Source organism: Strongylocentrotus purpuratus, unplaced genomic scaffold (genome assembly GCF_000002235.5).
Source record: "Strongylocentrotus purpuratus isolate Spur 01 unplaced genomic scaffold, Spur_5.0 spur5_contig_858, whole genome shotgun sequence".
NCBI lineage: Eukaryota > Metazoa > Echinodermata > Echinoidea > Camarodonta > Strongylocentrotidae > Strongylocentrotus > Strongylocentrotus purpuratus.
The window spans coordinates 1,557,572-1,575,270 of record NW_022145566.1 but is presented as its reverse complement, the minus strand read 5'-3'; the positions used below and the strand labels follow the sequence as shown (position 1 = coordinate 1,575,270).

Below are 17,699 nucleotides of genomic sequence, written 5' to 3'. Positions count from 1 at the left end.
ACAATGTGACGAGTTCAATATTGTCATAGCGAGGGCGATATATTCATGTATCACACAAAAATAAAGTCATACAATATTATTATTATTATCTATATCACGCTGACTAGCGAAATAACAAAATTTGACTTACCCCCGTTTTCGATAATCAAGCAATATTGTTGCCGGATGTCAGAGCAATACGAAAACGATATTGATCCCTTATCATATCTTACATCATATTTTCAGTAACTTTGTATAAGTTTGTTTTTTTAACTATGTCAGAGTGTTGTTTTGCTATACTCTGTTGTTACTCAAATATGATTAAGTCTTAGCATGATTTTTTTAAAGGATTTCCCCAATAATACTAGGGATCCGTGCATGTGTCTATGCATACTTGTGTATTTCTGGAGACAAAATATCTCCTTTTCATAAATACTACCTTCATTTTTCTTTAAGAGATAAAGAAAACTTTTAAAGAGATCCTCTCGGACCATTTGTAAAATGCCTACATACAGTAAGATACAATTTATTATGAGCGAACAGGGATTTGAAGATTCTCATTTTCCATCAAGGGTAAAAAAAATTTGCAGACAAGAATTGTGGATTTTGTGAACACTATTTCGTCCATCTTGTGTGATGTTGTGCTTTAGACCGAAACTAACCTGTCTACAACAGGAATCAATTTTTTCGAAATTATTTTACACTCCATGTTCGACAATTGATTGTTTTTTAAGTTGCTTCAAACACAAGGCAAAACAAAATCACATTCACTATTACGGCACACAAAAAGGAGCGCTAGATATGCGTATAATTTAGATTGACATAAAAGTCGCGATTTCAATTTGTAATGTCAATTTGCATACCATTCACTAATAGAAAATATAAATCACATTTTCACAATACAGCTCTAAATCTCTTTCTCTTCTACGACATGATTTAAATTGCCTCGTCATTCAAATGGAACCTTTTCCGAATTAGGCTAGGTCTGTTTATTTCAAGCCATTTTCAACATATCGTAGTACACGAGATCAACCTCATTAATGAACAGTTTGATATTTAAAGACAATTTTGTGAACGGCCGTTTTAGCGGCAGCAAGAAATGATTGAATATCATACCATTCCATTGTACATTGCAGCAGGTGTACATGCAAAAACTACAATCGAAACAAGTCGTGCAGTTATATTTTGGAATAGGATTCCTGATCTTCTCCTATTATTATAAAAAGCCACAAGATACCACTCCCTCTTTCATTTTGCAATCACTTCTGAATGGCATCCATTGAAAACTATTTTCCCAGGTAGAATAATTTGTATCAAAGCACGATCAACATAAAAATTTTGTTTCAGCTCGTGACATCAAGTTTCTTTTATATTTTTAAGAGAAGGTTGAGTTCTGGGTAGAGGTGAACAATAATTTGTGAGCATTTTCGTTGTTATTATGCAAGTGTGGAAGAACCTCAGAGAAAATTGTTTTCCTTGAAAAGCATGGCTCTTCAAATATTTTCATATTCTAAATATGACATATAACAGCTTTAAAATGTGGGTCTCAGTTTTATGCCACATGTTTGTGTAGTCCCATATATCAATATATATATATATATATATATATACATCTTTCCCTGAAAAGCATGGCTCTTCAAATACCTTCATATTCTAAATATGATATATAACAGCTTTAAATTGTGGGCCTCACTTTTATGCCACATCTTTGTGTAGTTCCATATATATACATCTTTCTGATTACAATGTTTCTTACTTTACCAAGACTTGGACAAAGTTCTTATCATTTTGATGATTCCAGAACCTTGCAGTACACACCAGAACTAATGCTACATGATCCACTTTTGTGATCGATTCCACACCGTTTGTTTCACAATGCAATCGCATGACCAGAACTCAACTTTATCTTTAACCGGTGATGTAATCTATATACGCCCGGATTGATTGGAGATAACTTTCACGTGAAGATGCTGTGCTGTGATGTGAGGGCGACAGAAGAGTTTTTTGATACCTTTCTGAAATCGTTCATATTGAAAGGTATAGATTAGTGGGTTGATCCAAATATTTCCAAACGCCATCACTACAGATGTGATGTACATTGGCCCTCCAAAGTCCAGATCAAAACCAAAGCCATAGGCTAGGTAGATGTGTTGATTGAGAGACATGCAGATTACGAAGCAGATCGAAACTGTTGCAAGTGTCTTAATTATATTCTTACGAGCTTTAGTGCGATAGTCTGCAGCGATGCGTCCTAGGACTTTTGGTTCAGTCCCTGCCGGGGCCGAAGATGTATTTGAAGGTTGGGAAATCTGCTTACCACTTCGACGAAGCTCGCGCAAGATTCTAGCGTAGACATAAACCATGGAAGTGACGGGTATCAGGAATTCCAAAAAGTAAGTCGCCAGACAGATTCCTTTTTTTGTTGCCTCGTCAGGCCACAAAAATTCCAAACAGAGTCCGTCTTCGACCTTACTGAAACAAAGTAACGATATTTGAAAGAGAAATCCAGCTATCCATGGAATGAAGGTGACGGCGATTGCTTTTCGAGATATTGTATTGATTCGGTAGTGAATTGGAAAGGCCACTGCAACATAGCGTTCAAAAGTTATCACTGCTAGATTCAAACAACTCGCCACAATCGTAGACCAAAACGGATATTTGGTGTACCAGAAGGCACAGAGGAACCGAGAAAGCGTCGGACGGTCCTCAGGCAAGGCGGGAACAGGGATAACATAGCCGAACAACAAAAACAATGATGTCATAAAGTCAATGAGGGATTGGTTAGCGATGTAAAGGTTGGTGACGTCTTGGAGATCTTTGATGAAAGCGATAACGACCAGGACAAGCCCGTTACCGACAATGCCGAGAATGGCAAATATTATATGGATTGTTGTCAAAATGGTATTAGTGACATCGTCACTTTGTTGGTCCTGGCCTTCTCCGTCAAATGAAGAGTGATGGCTTGCGTTACTCATGATAACAAACTGCTTGCTGCAATTTTACTTGTATTATACAATATCTATTATGTATAAATCGCATTAACAACTTGGTTGTAGGAGGATGTTTCAAAACCTTGCAAAATCCAATATGCAATGCAAATTTTTTTTATTTATTTTTTTATAATAAGTGTTCCTGTTATACAGCCTCAAAGGTTCACTGGCTATCAGAAGTTATAAAGGTGAATTGCAAGACCAGTCAATCCAGGTGAAACACAACCATCGGTGAGTAAATAGAACGGTGTGCACTGTCACTTGAATTATATCTGTATAGTTTGGTTGATAAGGACGATATCTCTCACAAAACGTCAAGTAATTCAAACAATGATGACACTGATAGCAATATACCAATCCTCGTCAAATGTCCATTTCACAATTTGATGAATCCATCAATCTGAAATTGGCGACATCGGAGGATGTTTTAAGACCGATATCTTGCAGATGATGAATCTAAAAGATCGGTCTTCAAAGATCTGCTCTCTTTCAAAATTTGTCAAGCAATGAGCACAGCTACCAACAAGGAGACTGATATAACTCTTTATGAAGAGGACTTCAACTAAAACTTATATATGAGGATAATAGCTCGTTGCTTGAAGTTCCCAGAAAATTAAACGAAATGGCATTAAAGACTTAATGTTAAAGCTGAAACATAATAAACTGGAGAGAAATGTTTTTTTCCGAGTCGTGGACATAACAGAATGGCTCTGTGATTAAGTGCAGTAGAGTTTATTCTTATAAAACCTGCGCTAATATTTATATGGAGTTATCATTTTATCTTCGGTAAAACGTAAATCAACCATTCACACAGTGTCAACGTCAACTGACCAATAGCAGTTGTCGAATATTTCAGGTGTTGTCGTTTTGTGGCTTTATTATAGATGCCGAAAGCTCGCGTCAGTTAGGTGAAACGAGAGAGTTTTATAAATTGTATTTTAAAAAAAAAAGGAACATTGAGAAGTGAGAGGTTGTTGCAGGGGCTGATTTTCAGCTCTTCTCGGTGAATAATATTTATCAATGTAAAAAGTTGAAATCAAAATATCTACTCTAAAAGGAATGTGCACTTACTCACAACAGGATAAAAGTGACTAATCTCAGACAGAGAGAGAGAGAGAAAGAGAGAGAAAGATGAACATAGGGGACAGGGGAAAGCGAGAGAGAGAGAGAGAGAGAAAGGAGAGAAGTAGCTTTCGGATGACAAGGCCGAGTCTGAAGACAGTTATCGAAAATAAAATTGAAAAAGGTAACTCGTGTGCATAATGGGCTAATGACGCGTGCATGATGACGCCTTGTGTAAAAACGGGCATTCTTATTTGTCGTTTAAGAAACTGAATGTATTAAATTTCTCTGATATATAACAATTAAAACAAGGAGTCTTTATGTATCGTTATTCGAACAATTTGTTACCGCACCCGTGTTTGATGATTACTTTGTGACAGTTGACAAGAAACATAACATTTCCTTGGCAAATGCACGTTTAAAATTACGAAAGGTAAATTCTATACAACAAAAAGAAGGTGAATTATTGTACAATATTGAAAACTCAATTAAAAATGTGACCACTCTGAATTCTTTCATTATTTTCATTATTCCGTTTATTTCTTGCTCGTTCAAAGGATTATGCTTTAGAGCACGTTGGATATTTCTTTGTCCATATCGTATATAATTTTTGCCCCTTGAGTTTACTGGATATTTGAAAAAAGTACTGAAATGAATTTATTAAAGTCTACTCTTATCAATGCCATATTTTATTGGGAAAATGATTGGAAATGAAAGAAAACCTAACTGGAAAATTCATTTTGAAATTTCTTCCCCGTGTTACTTTTATCCCCTTGAAAATAGGATCCCCTGAATCGGCCTTTGTTCCCGGCGAGGGTCAGTGCCAGGCCACATTGGAATTGTGCCATTAAGCCTTGACCGTAGCTCTTAATTAGGTAATTTACGAAAATGAGAAAAGCCAAAAAAGCAACAAGTGATCAAAGTCTAATTATTTGTGACCTTTTTAAAGCCGCCAATGACGTAAAACATATCAGCCAAGGCCCGGAACTCCCGTGGAGAAAAAATGACGCCCCTCGCCCTCTCATGGATAATGTCGATATCAAAAACATAGTATAACGATATTTATAGTAACGGACGAGCTGGTGGACATAATTCTAATTGGTACAGCCTTGTAGTGTAAAAGTATCACAACATTAGGTAAGCCCTCCTTTAAGTTTTGTAATAATTTTTATTTATTACAACGTAGGAATAAAAAAAATCCCCCCTTCCTTCGTCGTTCTTCGCTTTTTTCTCTTTTTAATTTTCAAACAGTCTAACATAAACTAGAGACAAACACCGCAAATAAAAAATATATAACAGAGAGAGAAAGCGTATATCTTTGCTACCCCCTGTCCCCCTCGTATCGTCCCCGTTGTCCTTGTTCAACCCACTCTCCCCTCTCAGATCTTGGCTATTCCTGCTCCTACTGAACTAGACGTCCTAACCTGCTCACCATCACCACTGAAAATAAATTGTAACACAATTCCAGCGAGCAATCGAATCTGGTAAATTTTGAATCGTGTAATCGTGTAGCGGAGATTTTCGGCGTGCAGATTACACGATTACACGATTCGACCTGAATTGAGAAAACGTGTAATTTTACACGATTACACGTTTACACGATTCAAATTTCGCTTAATTGGCAAAAGTCGAATCGTGTAAAAAAAATATATATATATTTGACTGTTTGAAAATTTAAAAAATTTAAAAAATCAGTCCACTTCCCGAAAAGCACTCTCGGATTTACTCCTCGGTGAGAAAAAAAGAAAAAGAGCAAAGTACGACGAAGGAAAGGGGGATTTTTTAGAAATTGTTTACATGTACTAATATGAAGTATATCAATCATGATAATTACACACGCCTTATACAATTCTCATTGAATGTGTTTAAGTCAAAATGATGCCTCTGCGCTGTACAATTGTAAATTGTTACCCTTTCCTTGACGCAGGATTCATTGGCTACTCGCATTGAATTAAACGGATGTATATTATGACCCCAACAAATTCTTTATCAAATAACTTGATTTAAGAAGGAAGATTGCAGTAGGGTATGTGTGGGGAATTGGGGACCCTTAAGCACATTTGCATAATTTACATAAACATGAAAAATGTTACACATACAGAGAGTTTTGTATTCTCTTCAGTAACTTCTCTTTATTTGGTAACAAAATTGTGGTCATGATGTAACTGATTAATAAGATAACAATGATTAATGACGCCATCACCCGAGGTCTCTCATTACCTACATGTGTAGGTAATAAGGGACAGTTACAAATAAAGACATTCGAAATACAATTTGAATGAAAATGGGATTGTTATAGTTAGTTCAAACACTTTTTGAAAGAGATACATGCAGCCAATGAACTTACTCTAATTTTGAAACGATTTAAAAACAATGTGGCCCGAAATATTTCTGTAGTTTTTTGTTTAGAGTAATGAAGGTACTTTAAATTTTGTTTAAATACTTTCAGAATAATGTTCTGGCAATGTGACTTTTACATTGATCAAACTCAAAGCATAGAAACAACTTCTTAAAGATAAAGGTGTGTTCTGGTAATGCGATTGCATTGTGAAAGAAAAGGTGTGGAATGAATCAGAAAAGGTTGATCGTGTAGCATGTAAGTATTGGTGTGCACTGCAAGGATCTGGAGTCATCAAAATCATAATAAATTTGGCCCAGTCTTGGTAAATTAACAAGCACTATATACAGAAAGATGTATATGGGACTACACAAATGTTGTCGGGGCTACCTTGGTTTCCTTATCTTTCTATGCTCATTACTCAGCCAGTATACATTTTCTTCCAAAATTGTCTGGCACATGACATTTATTTGTAATCTTGAACATTCAGTGTAAGTTTCGTTTGATCCTGTGAGAATTCATTTTCTTTTTTTTACAAGAACTCAAGTTTATCTTTAAAATGAAATGCATTCAAATTAGAATGGTGACACCGTGAAATGAACAACTGGGGGAAAGTAGGCCCTCATCTTAGACCTGTTGTCCCCCATTGCCTACACACAATTCTGATCAGACACCATTCATAATGTGCATTGCAACACAAAATGGCCATAAGTTTTCTGTGATGGTTGGCACACTTCATAAACTTCCTTTTTAAACTAATTTTTAAGAGCCACCCCTAAATATCTGCATACACCAAAACATTCAGTGAACATTGTGTTTTTATATCAAAACAAATTTTACACTCAAAATTGGTTATCATGGTCAATTTTGTCAATTTTCTCGGAGAAAGAACGCATTGTAGTCTTCGAAATAAATTTGATATATGCAGTAGTGTTGTTAAAGGCCACATATGGCGCTATAGCAATATTGGAGCTAACACGGACAGACAGTGATGGGTTCAAGCTTGGTGGTCTCCAATTCCCTACACTTACCCTATATGAATAAATATCTAAGACGTGCCTTCTTGATTTAGTACTAGCCAAATAAAGAGGTGACAATTAATTTAGATCCCCGGTCAAGTTCGTTGTTTTCTTTGTTTTTGTAATTCTTGGCGATGGATGCATTGTAAAGAAATGGCTCTTCAGAAGTTGTCTTTATACAAAAGAGGATAGGAAGATTACTCTCTCCATTTATCAAAATGTTGTAATCTTGTTATTGTTGTTCTTCTTCCCATGCCCCTTTCCTCTTCCCCTTCTCTTCATGAGTGTTAATCCTCTCTCTCTCTCTCTCTCTGTCTCTCTGTCTAGTTTGTCTGAGGACTAAATATTAACTTTAAGAATAACTGCACATCCAAAAATTTCATCTAGTCTTACTCTATAGGTTTATTCATTTGTGGTAATTAACATTAAAATTATTTTGTTTTCGAAACTAAACACAGTTGCTCTACCAATAATCATCTTTTGTACTTCCGGTTATCATGCCGATACATTGATATATTTAATTTATCTATAATAACTAAATCATGCTTGACTCTTTATTCTTTTGAAGTGACACTATACACGTCACATTATATCATCATACAGAATCGTATCCCATTAAACTTCGTCTCTGAATTCAAATATATTTTCAATTTATTAATTCTTAAAATACACTATTATTGGATTATAAAAATTACGTACCAGAACCCCAGCTGCGATTGCACATGCACTTAGGGCGCCGGGCCCGTAAACCGTCTCACTACGGACCGCCTCCAAGTTTTGTTATGGCCTATTACGAACTGTCACGTTTTGTTGCGGTTACCCCGTTTGACTACGGTCTACTAGGTATCTCATCCGCACCGTTACTGCCGTTGCAATATGACAGTTTCAAAAATCTGGCCCGGCATCCACGGCAATCACGGCCTGTCACGTTTGCCAATTCCGTCTTCTCCGCGTTGTCTCACGTCCACCCCATTTTGTCCACGGTGGCCTGAAACGTGATTGCCGCGGCCTCTGGTTACATAGTGGTAAACGCCTTTTTTTTAAATTTATCTCTCTTCATTGATTTTTTTTCTGCTGTTTGTGAGCATCTTAAATAATGCACTGAAAACTTTATAATTATGCATACACTGTTAGAACGGTGTTTAAAATATCACTGTTTAAAAGAATGTTGTTTAAAAAATTAAACAACGTTGTTCAAAATCGAAAAATCAGTGCTCGATTGACTTAAACAACTATGTATTAAAAGACAAAAATATTTAATTAAACAGAGTTGTTTAAAAAGTCCCGGGGGCGTCGTTGATATTTTCTCGATACGCGATTGCTAATTGCGCACACACATGCGATATGCACAGAGTACGTACATAATACATGCATGCAAGCATGCAGTGCTAGTGTGTGCAGTGCAAGTGCTAGTGCAGTGCAGTGCAGACGAAAATGGCGGAACAAGGGCAAGGCGACGACTTGGTTCTTCTCGGCTTCGCCGATGGGGTTTAGGTGAAGTTATAGAGACAAATAATAATGTTGTCTGTCACTGCCATGAATATGATGAACAAATGTTGAAGTAAATTGGCAACAAGTTCTGCATGTTGCAGTGTATAAATCGTTGTGATTATTGCAGGAGTGGTTCCAGTAGGTCATTTCACAAATTCAAACAACCAGATAATAACCATTAAACAGTTCTGTTTAAAATTTAAGCAACTCCTTTTAAACAACCCAGTTGTGCAGTAATACCGAATAAACAACAGTTGCTCAGTAATTGAAACATTATTGTTTAAAATTAAACAACTTGCTTTAAACAACCGAGTTGTGCAATTTTATTACTAAACAACTGTTGTTTAAAAGGTTTCCTAATTTTTAAACAACTAAGTGTTCAAAATGTAAACAACCTTAATTTGTTTAATTTTTAAACAACGTTGAGCGATTCACCGGTTAACTAGGGGGTCGTTTAAAATTTTAAACAACTTGTTTAATTTTTTTCTAACAGTGTAATGAGGAAATAATTGATAATTTATGAATATGAATACGTACTATATTGAAAATGCAGAAATAAAAACCAAACAAACAAACATACAAAAATTGATTTCACTCCGATAGCATTTGTATAGTTTTTACGCTTTCATGAGACATACACGGGTTCACTTTTCAACACGACAATTTGATTTGTGCATTTTCCCTATCATATCGAGTTATCACCATTTTGCAAAAATCATGCAATATATATTAGCAACTCTCCTGAAATACATTTGAGAAAAGGTAGAAGACGAGTCAATGTGTCAGTCAAGTTGAATCTGGTGTTACCGGAGCAAGTTACCGGTTTCGATGGCCTTGTTGGTTGAGTCATTAGCGACTATGGACCCGGGTTCGATCCCTACCTGAGTCATTTTATCTGTTCAACCTATGCACAAATTTCAGCAATGTGAACGTTTAATTAAGCTATGCGAAATTGCTTCTATTTCCCTTCGTAATGTTTTATTAATTATAAATGTATTTATTTCTCGAGAGTTGCAAATACTGTTTGTGAATGTTAATTTGTTTCAACCACTCCTATACACACCCACACGCAAAGATATTTCAATGCGCATTTCTGTTATATCATTACGTTTATTATTGTCTGTCATTTTTTATATTATGCGAAAAGAAATGAAAAATAAATTCGCTCTGTATAGAGCAACTACTACTACTACTACTACTACTACATCTATATATCTTCGGTATAATTATGTGAAATCTTGATTAGGTATGATGATAATGCAGTTTTCTTCTCCTAAACACTTCTTTCACATAGCTTATGCATGGGTGCGCTTTTCTTTACGATTTCTATTCTTATTAGACAACATGTATTATATCTAGGTACTTGTCTGTTGTGAAAACTATATGATAATGATAATAATAGTCATGTTTGTATAGCACTTAATACTGTGTTTCAATTTCATTTTCAGTTTCAGTTTCAGTTTTAGTTATTTCCAACAGAACAGTAATTTTGACACGAAATTAGATATACAATTCAATATTCAATAATATAATACATTTTAAATGGTTTGAAGTTACGAGATAGAAAGTATACATAAATATCCAGTGTAATGGTTTTTAAAAGGTTTTTAAAGATAAACCTGTGGAAATGGAGGGATCCACTGAAAAGCAGAGCTTGTAACATGTGGATCCCTCAAAATATTGACACACATAATTTTTGTAACATGTTAAGATATTGACTTGAACAAAAATATATAGATTACCAAAAAGTGGCAGAATAATAATATCGTCCTTGTTTTCACGAAGTGACGGTAGTAAGGAAAATCGTAACGCAAAGTGAATGCAATTTTTTTTCACTACCGTCACTTCGTGAAAACAGCGACGATATAATTATAAATCCGCAATTTGAAAACATTTTGTACAGTATGTACAGTATATGTAAAGATAAAATACACTTTGCCCATAAATTTGGAATAATTTGTTTTTCCTCTTTTCATGAAATGGTTGTCAAAATATTTTTATTCTTGATAGATTAAATTTCCTCTCAGAATTGTATCATTTAATTTTCTAGGGCTCATTTGACTGATCAATAAAGTCATGAGAGGATAGACACACTTTATCTCTCAATAATAAATCATGTTGTCATAATCTTTCATGAAAAGAGGTAAGAATACATTAATAATTTTTTTTTTTTTTAATATTTTTTTAAAGGCAGATTTATTTCTACATTTACTGAAGCCCCTTTAAAGTTCTTGGGAGCCCCAAAAATTTGATGGCCAAATTTCACTCAAATTGTATCATAATGTGAAAGAAGATGTCATTTAAGACACATTTCTGCAAGGATTTTCAAAACAAATGTGTTTGAAGTCAAATATTGAGGGAAAGAATACTGTAAGATACTAATCTCTGTTTTGTGAGGACATTTTTTGTTTCAGTTGACGATCGGAGTATGACGTCAGAAGCGATGTTTTTTTTTTGGTTGAATTTTTGGTCTGCCGAGTGGGGGCGTAACAATTTAGCTGCAAATGGTTCTCAATTTTGGGAAAAGTCATCCTTTTGATTGCGATCAATATTTAGTATTTCCAGACATGCCCATTGTTGTGAGTATAATTTGAACATATGATGTTGATAATTGATAACTAGCCGTCAGTTTGAGTTGGGTGTTGGTTTATACAGTTCATAGTTTTCAGATAATTTGATGTATAAAATTTGTTATGAAAGTGATTCGTACGCACAGTAACTTTGTATGATGCATTACACGTGCAGTTACATAATACGGTTCATGTGTGTAGTGCTTTGGGGATAGTCTGTTGTACAGACCGTGTTGTGTTATTTTAATATCATTTATATATAGGCAGTTGTATAAAGTGACAGAATGTAGATAAATTCTGGTAACTGTAGACATGTATATAAAGAGGAATTCAGTGTAATATGTAACTTCAGTATACATGCATTAATCATACAACTAATTTGATGCAAGATTGTTTGTAAACAGTTTAAAATTGACATATTATTTATGATTGTTTAATTCTGATTAAATTTCAGGTTGAACCGCCTTTTGTGAACAGTATCGCATCATGCTTGAAATTGTCGCTATTTATTGAAGTGCAGTCAGTCCGATTGGGTGGTTATACGCTACAAATACAACATTTGGGTTTTGTAAGCAAAAAACCTAAATTTTGCACATTTTCATTAATATTTGTCTTCAAACATATTTTGGGGGCAATCTTTGTAGCACTGTGTCTTAAATGACACCCTCTTTCACATTATGATACAATTTAAGTGATTTTTTTTTTTTGCATAACATTCATGGCGAATTCGGGGCTCCCAACACTTTAGAGGGGCTTTTACAAAATCAAATTGAAATATAACAAAGGACATTTTTTTCCAGTAAAATAATTAAAATAATTAAAAAATGAAATTAGAACAATTATATAAATGTGACAATAATTTAACTATATTACTGTAAAAATAAATAAATGAAGTAGACCAACCATCATAAGCAGGGAGCTTGAGTGGGAGGTAGCAGTAAACATGAATGTGATGTCCGAGCGTACAGCCTAGGTCATATTTGCTCTACGGCTAGGATACGGCGGTCGTAGGGCTCCGAAATCGAGAGATACCTGCGGTGGCCATCAGGGTCACCCTAGGGCGTATTTCTATCTGTATATGCCGTGCGTTTCGCCGTGAGATTATAGCGCGGAGTTATAACTGTTTTCTAGGTTTGCCGTAGCAATTACACAATTAGACACACCGTAGCCATGCCGTAGAGCGGTTCCACGGCGAGCAAACGTCAGGCGTACGATGGCCTTGCGGCTACCTTGCATGTACCTTGATATTTGTCAAAAACCTACGGCCGCCGCAGGGACGCCCTAAGGCGACCGGGCGTCATCACTTCAAAGGCCGTACGCCAGCCGCAGGTTTTCTGTCTCCACAAATTCTAAATACGCCGTGCGGTTACCCTAATAATTGTGACTGCTACCGTATGTGACCGTGGGAATGCTGTGGCGGCCCTATAATTCCTATTGGCCGTAGATATTCTTAGACCCCACGGCCGCCGCGGCAAATGTGACCTCGGCATTACTCACAAAATAGCAAATGCTGTAGATTGATTTACATAGTATATGTAATAATTACGATAGACATTCCGATGGAAACAGAGTATATTCTAATTTATACTGGAACTTGCGCGATATTATCGGGTCTTAATCAGCATCGGCATCACAATCAATGTCCATGTCGTGACGAGTTGATAGCTTATAGCTGTTTGGATTAATCTCTGCTGATAAAGGCAAGTTACCTCCATTCTTCAGTCTTAATCCACGCAATATTAAGAAATTAATGATTTAAATCAATCTGTAATGTCTTTGTGTTAGGTAATTGAACCTTTTTGAAATCTCTGATACTAAAGTGTATAGTTCAAGGGATTTTTTCCAAATGTTCACAAATGCCATAATCACTGATATTATGTATAGCGGTTCCGGTCCCTCAAAATTCAAGTTCAATCCCCAACCATACAAAAGATAGAGATGCAAATTAAAAGATATGCGAACGACAAAGCATATCGATACAGAAAACAAGTTCTGATCGCATTTTTGGCGCGCTTTATCTCGATAGTCAATTGTACTTGGCGTGGCGTCTTAATCTGTCGGTGAGATTCAGCTTGGTCGTTTGAGTGGAAGACCGTTCCATCGGGCGCCGACCTAGTTTTAGCAAAATCAAGGTGTAGACGTATGCCATTGTGGTGACAGATAGCAAGAATTCGCCGAAGTTTGTCAATGTGCAAAGCAATATTTTGGTACATTTATTTGGCCAGGTGAACTGTGGGCAAATATTGTTTACGATTCGAGTGAGTATGATTAGATAGGAATCCTATGAACCATCGAATAGGAAAAACTTATATCACTCTCTTTGATATTGTGCAAACTCGATAGCGGATAGGAAAGACTACTGTCGTGTAGCGCTCCAATGTTTTCACTACAAGATTGACACAAAGCGCTATAATCGTAGATCCAAACGGATATTTTGTGTACCAAATCCACAGAGGAACATAGAAAGTCTCGGACGGTCCTCAGGCAAGCCGGGACTGGGAATGACAAAGCCGATCAACCAAAACAAGGATGCCATCAAAATCGACAAGGGACTGGTTAGTAATGCGAAGGTTGGTGACGCCTTGGAGATCTTTGATGAAAGCGACAACGACCAGGACAAGCCTGTTACCGATGATGCCAAAGAGAGCGAAGGCGATGTAGATTGATCTCATTACTCTTTCAGGAAGTTCTTGCTCTGAAAACGGAGAAACTGAAGAAAGGCTGAGGGTGGCTGCCATGATTTTTCGAAAAGTTCTTGATTATTAGACAGAATGATAGAATACATACGAATAAAGCAGAAGCGATCGTCCAAGTTATTACCTGTATGAATCTGAAGATCTGCACGTTTTCCCCCTTCAATAACAGATAACTTCTTAGATTTGTTTAAAAGTTCATGATTATTAGATGAAACGATAAAATATATACGAGTAAACCAGTAGCGATTGTTCAAGTTATTACCTGTATAAATCCGAAGATCTGCACGTTTTTCCCATTCAGTAACGTATCACTTATTAATTCGCTATAAATTAAGCGGCGTTTATATACACCTTTGTGCTTCAAGTCCAAGAGGAACCGTGGAATTGCGACAGAATTTCACAAATCTCGTATCATTTTCCATGCATGTAGACAGGAATGAAGCACGTGATAAGATTAAATGAAAAATGAAAATTTCAATATTATGAGATCGTCGTCTGGTAACATCGTGCACGTTTCTTTGATCGTTCTGTAGAAATAACTGGATGTTGAAGATATAATTAAATTGGAATACTGAAATATCGGTATATAATCTTGGATATCCAATATTGCCTGTATTCAATAATGAAATTATTGATATCTGTGTGATTATTTTTAATGCGTAATGTCCTAATATCCTGTTTTGACACTGCTGGTCTCCCTTACCAAATAGTGACACGACATGCTATGCGAATGAAAACTTGTGAGAGAACAATAATGTCACTAACGGATTTCCTAATGGTTCCGTGCACTCGATTTTGATTGTGCGAATATGTTTTTTTTAGAGAAATGTCACCTTTGTGTATATTGATGTGTCAAATTGTTCTGTTATAATGCGTGTTGTTCGGCAGAAACCATGATATGTGCTCGCCTGTATTTCCTGTCAACTTACTTGTACTTAAATGACTGTTAAAAAAGCGTTTACAAATATGGTAATTATTTAGTTACCAATATATCTGATCAAGTTGCCCATTGAAACTTCATAAATCTTTATCATTTATAGTGACAGTGCAGTTTAAACCCCACTTTATACGTGTTACTCGTGTTCCGGCTGTCAGTAGCTCGAAAGTCTTTCACATTCTTAAACAGCTGTGAATGAAACGAAATCAAGTCTAGCGACACCTATAGTGATTTACTCACAGAATTCACATTGAAAGGCTGCGGCTGAGCACGACAGAAGACCTTCTTGACACCTTTTTGGAATCGTTCATATTGAAAGGTATAGATTAGTGGGTTGATCCAAATATTCCCAAACGCCATCACTACAGATGTGATGTACATTGGCCCTCCAAAGTTCAAATACACACCAAAGCCATAGGCTAGGTAGATGTGTTGATTAAGAGACATGCAGATTACGAAGCAGATAGAAACTGTTGCAAGTGTTTTGATGATGTTCTTACGAGCAGTACTGCGATAGTCTGTAGCTATGCGTCCTAAGTCTTTTGTTTTAGTCACTGCCGAGGCCGACGATGCGCTTGAAGGTAGGGAAAACTGTTTGCTACTTCGACGGAGCTCGAGCAAGATTCTAGCGTAGACATAAACCATGGTGCAAACGGGTAGGAGGAATTCTAAGAAGTAGGTTGTCAGGACGATTCCTATCTTTGTTACCTCGTCAGGCCACAAGAAACCCAAACATTTTTCGTCTTCGACCTTACTAAAAAAAAGTAGGAATACCTGAAAGACAAATCCGGCTATCCATGGGATTAGGCATATTGAGATTGTCATTCCGGAAAGTGTATGCACTCGATATCGGATCGGAAAAACCGCTGCAATATAACGCTCTAAAGTTATCATTACTAGATTCAAACAGCTCGCTACAATCGTAGACCAAAACGGATATTTGGTGTGCCAGAAATAACAGATAAACCGAGAAAGTGTTGGGCGGTCCTCAGGCAAGGCAGGAACGGGGATAACATAACCGAACAACAGAAACCAGGACGTCATAAAGTCGATAAGGGATTGGTTAGCGATGAAAAGGTTGGTGACGTCTTGGAGATCTTTGATGCGCGCGATGACGAAGAGGACAAGTCCGTTACCGACGATACCCAGAATCGTAAATATTATATAGATCGTTGTCAAGATGGTATTAGCGAGATCGGTACTTTGTTGGTTCTGGTCTTCTTCGTCAAATGAAGACTGATAGCTTGAGTTACTCATGGTGACGAACTGCAGGTGATGAAGTGTAAATTAATTCAGGATTTTTTTCTTCCCCGAAGACCTTGTAAACGAACCGATCGGGATTATGTGACAATGATACCAGATACCTGTAACCAACTGGATATGAAGCCCTTTTTTAATATGATTCAAATTTTATAGTCTACATAGCTCCCTTTGAACCGCCCTCCGGTTAATGAAAAAATGCGATATAAGAACTTCAGATACTCTTTATAAAAATGGACCAGAGTACAAAAGAAATATATTTGTTAGAGATGATTGTAAAAGGATGGTTCGAGCTTTAGGCAAACCCTGCTGGTTCGGTCAATCTTTCAAAAACGTCTTACAAAAATCCGATATAGATGATAAAGTCAGGTAAATTGCAGGACCAGTCACTCCAGATGAAAAACAACTATCGGTGAGTGAATATAACGTTGTGGACTGTCACATGAATTATCTGGATAGTTTGGTTGATAAGGATGATATCTCTCACAAAACGTCAAGTAAACGTAAAGTGACACTGATAGCAAAACCATTCCGCTTTAAAAGTCCATTTCACAAGTTGGCGAATCCTTCAATCTGAAATTAGCGACATAGAAGGATGTTTAAAACCAATATCTTGCGGATGATGAATCTAAAAGATCGGTCTTCAAAGATCTGCTCTCATTCGAAACTTGTCAAGCAATGAGCGCAGTTACCAAAAAGTAGACAAATTTATACCTTTATGACTGGGGTTTTAAAGGTAAAGACCAGTTATGGTCATGCGATTGCATTGTGAAAGAAACGTTGTGGAATCGATCAGAAAAGGTTGAACATCTAGCATCTAGCATCTGCAAGGTTCTGGAATCATCAAAATGACAAGAAATTTGGCCCATTCTTCGTAAAGTTACAAGCACTATACACAGAAAGATGTATATGGGACTACCCTATATCTCTCACAGACCATGAGAGAAACAAATTTACCAAATATATGAATTAGTAGGCGGTTTCCCGGCAAATTTTGTATCATCATGTATTAGTCAAAACATATTCTTTCACATGATTGGTAATGAGAGCTTCCATTTCATTTTTTGAAATTGGGGCGTTTCCAATACTGGTATTTACCTTTAATTAAAACTGAAATATGAGGATAATAGCTCGGTGCTTGAAGTTCCCAGAAAGAAATGGCAATAAAAAATTATTATTCAACTTGAAACACAATAAAACTAGAAAGAAAAATTAGTTTCCGGGTCGCGGACTTAGCAGTAAGCGCAGTTGAGTATATTCACATAATACCTGCGCTATATAAGTGGACATATTATTATATATTCGGTAAAACGTCAATCAACTATTCACACGGAGGCAACGTTGACACTGACCAATC

At 36.4% G+C, this 17,699-nt stretch overlaps 1 protein-coding gene across 1 annotated transcript; it reads right to left on the bottom strand.

Moving 5' to 3' along the window:
• Positions 1-15,304: 15,304 nt before the first annotated feature.
• Positions 15,305-16,339, bottom strand: LOC100889446 (galanin receptor type 1-like). Its single transcript, XM_003726922.2, has 2 exons — positions 16,116-16,339; positions 15,305-15,836 (listed from the first exon to the last, which is right to left on the bottom strand). Exons 1-2 carry the CDS (start codon positions 16,337-16,339, stop codon positions 15,305-15,307), a joined length of 756 nt encoding a protein of 251 aa, XP_003726970.2.
• Between the last annotated feature and the right edge of the window lie 1,360 nt (positions 16,340-17,699).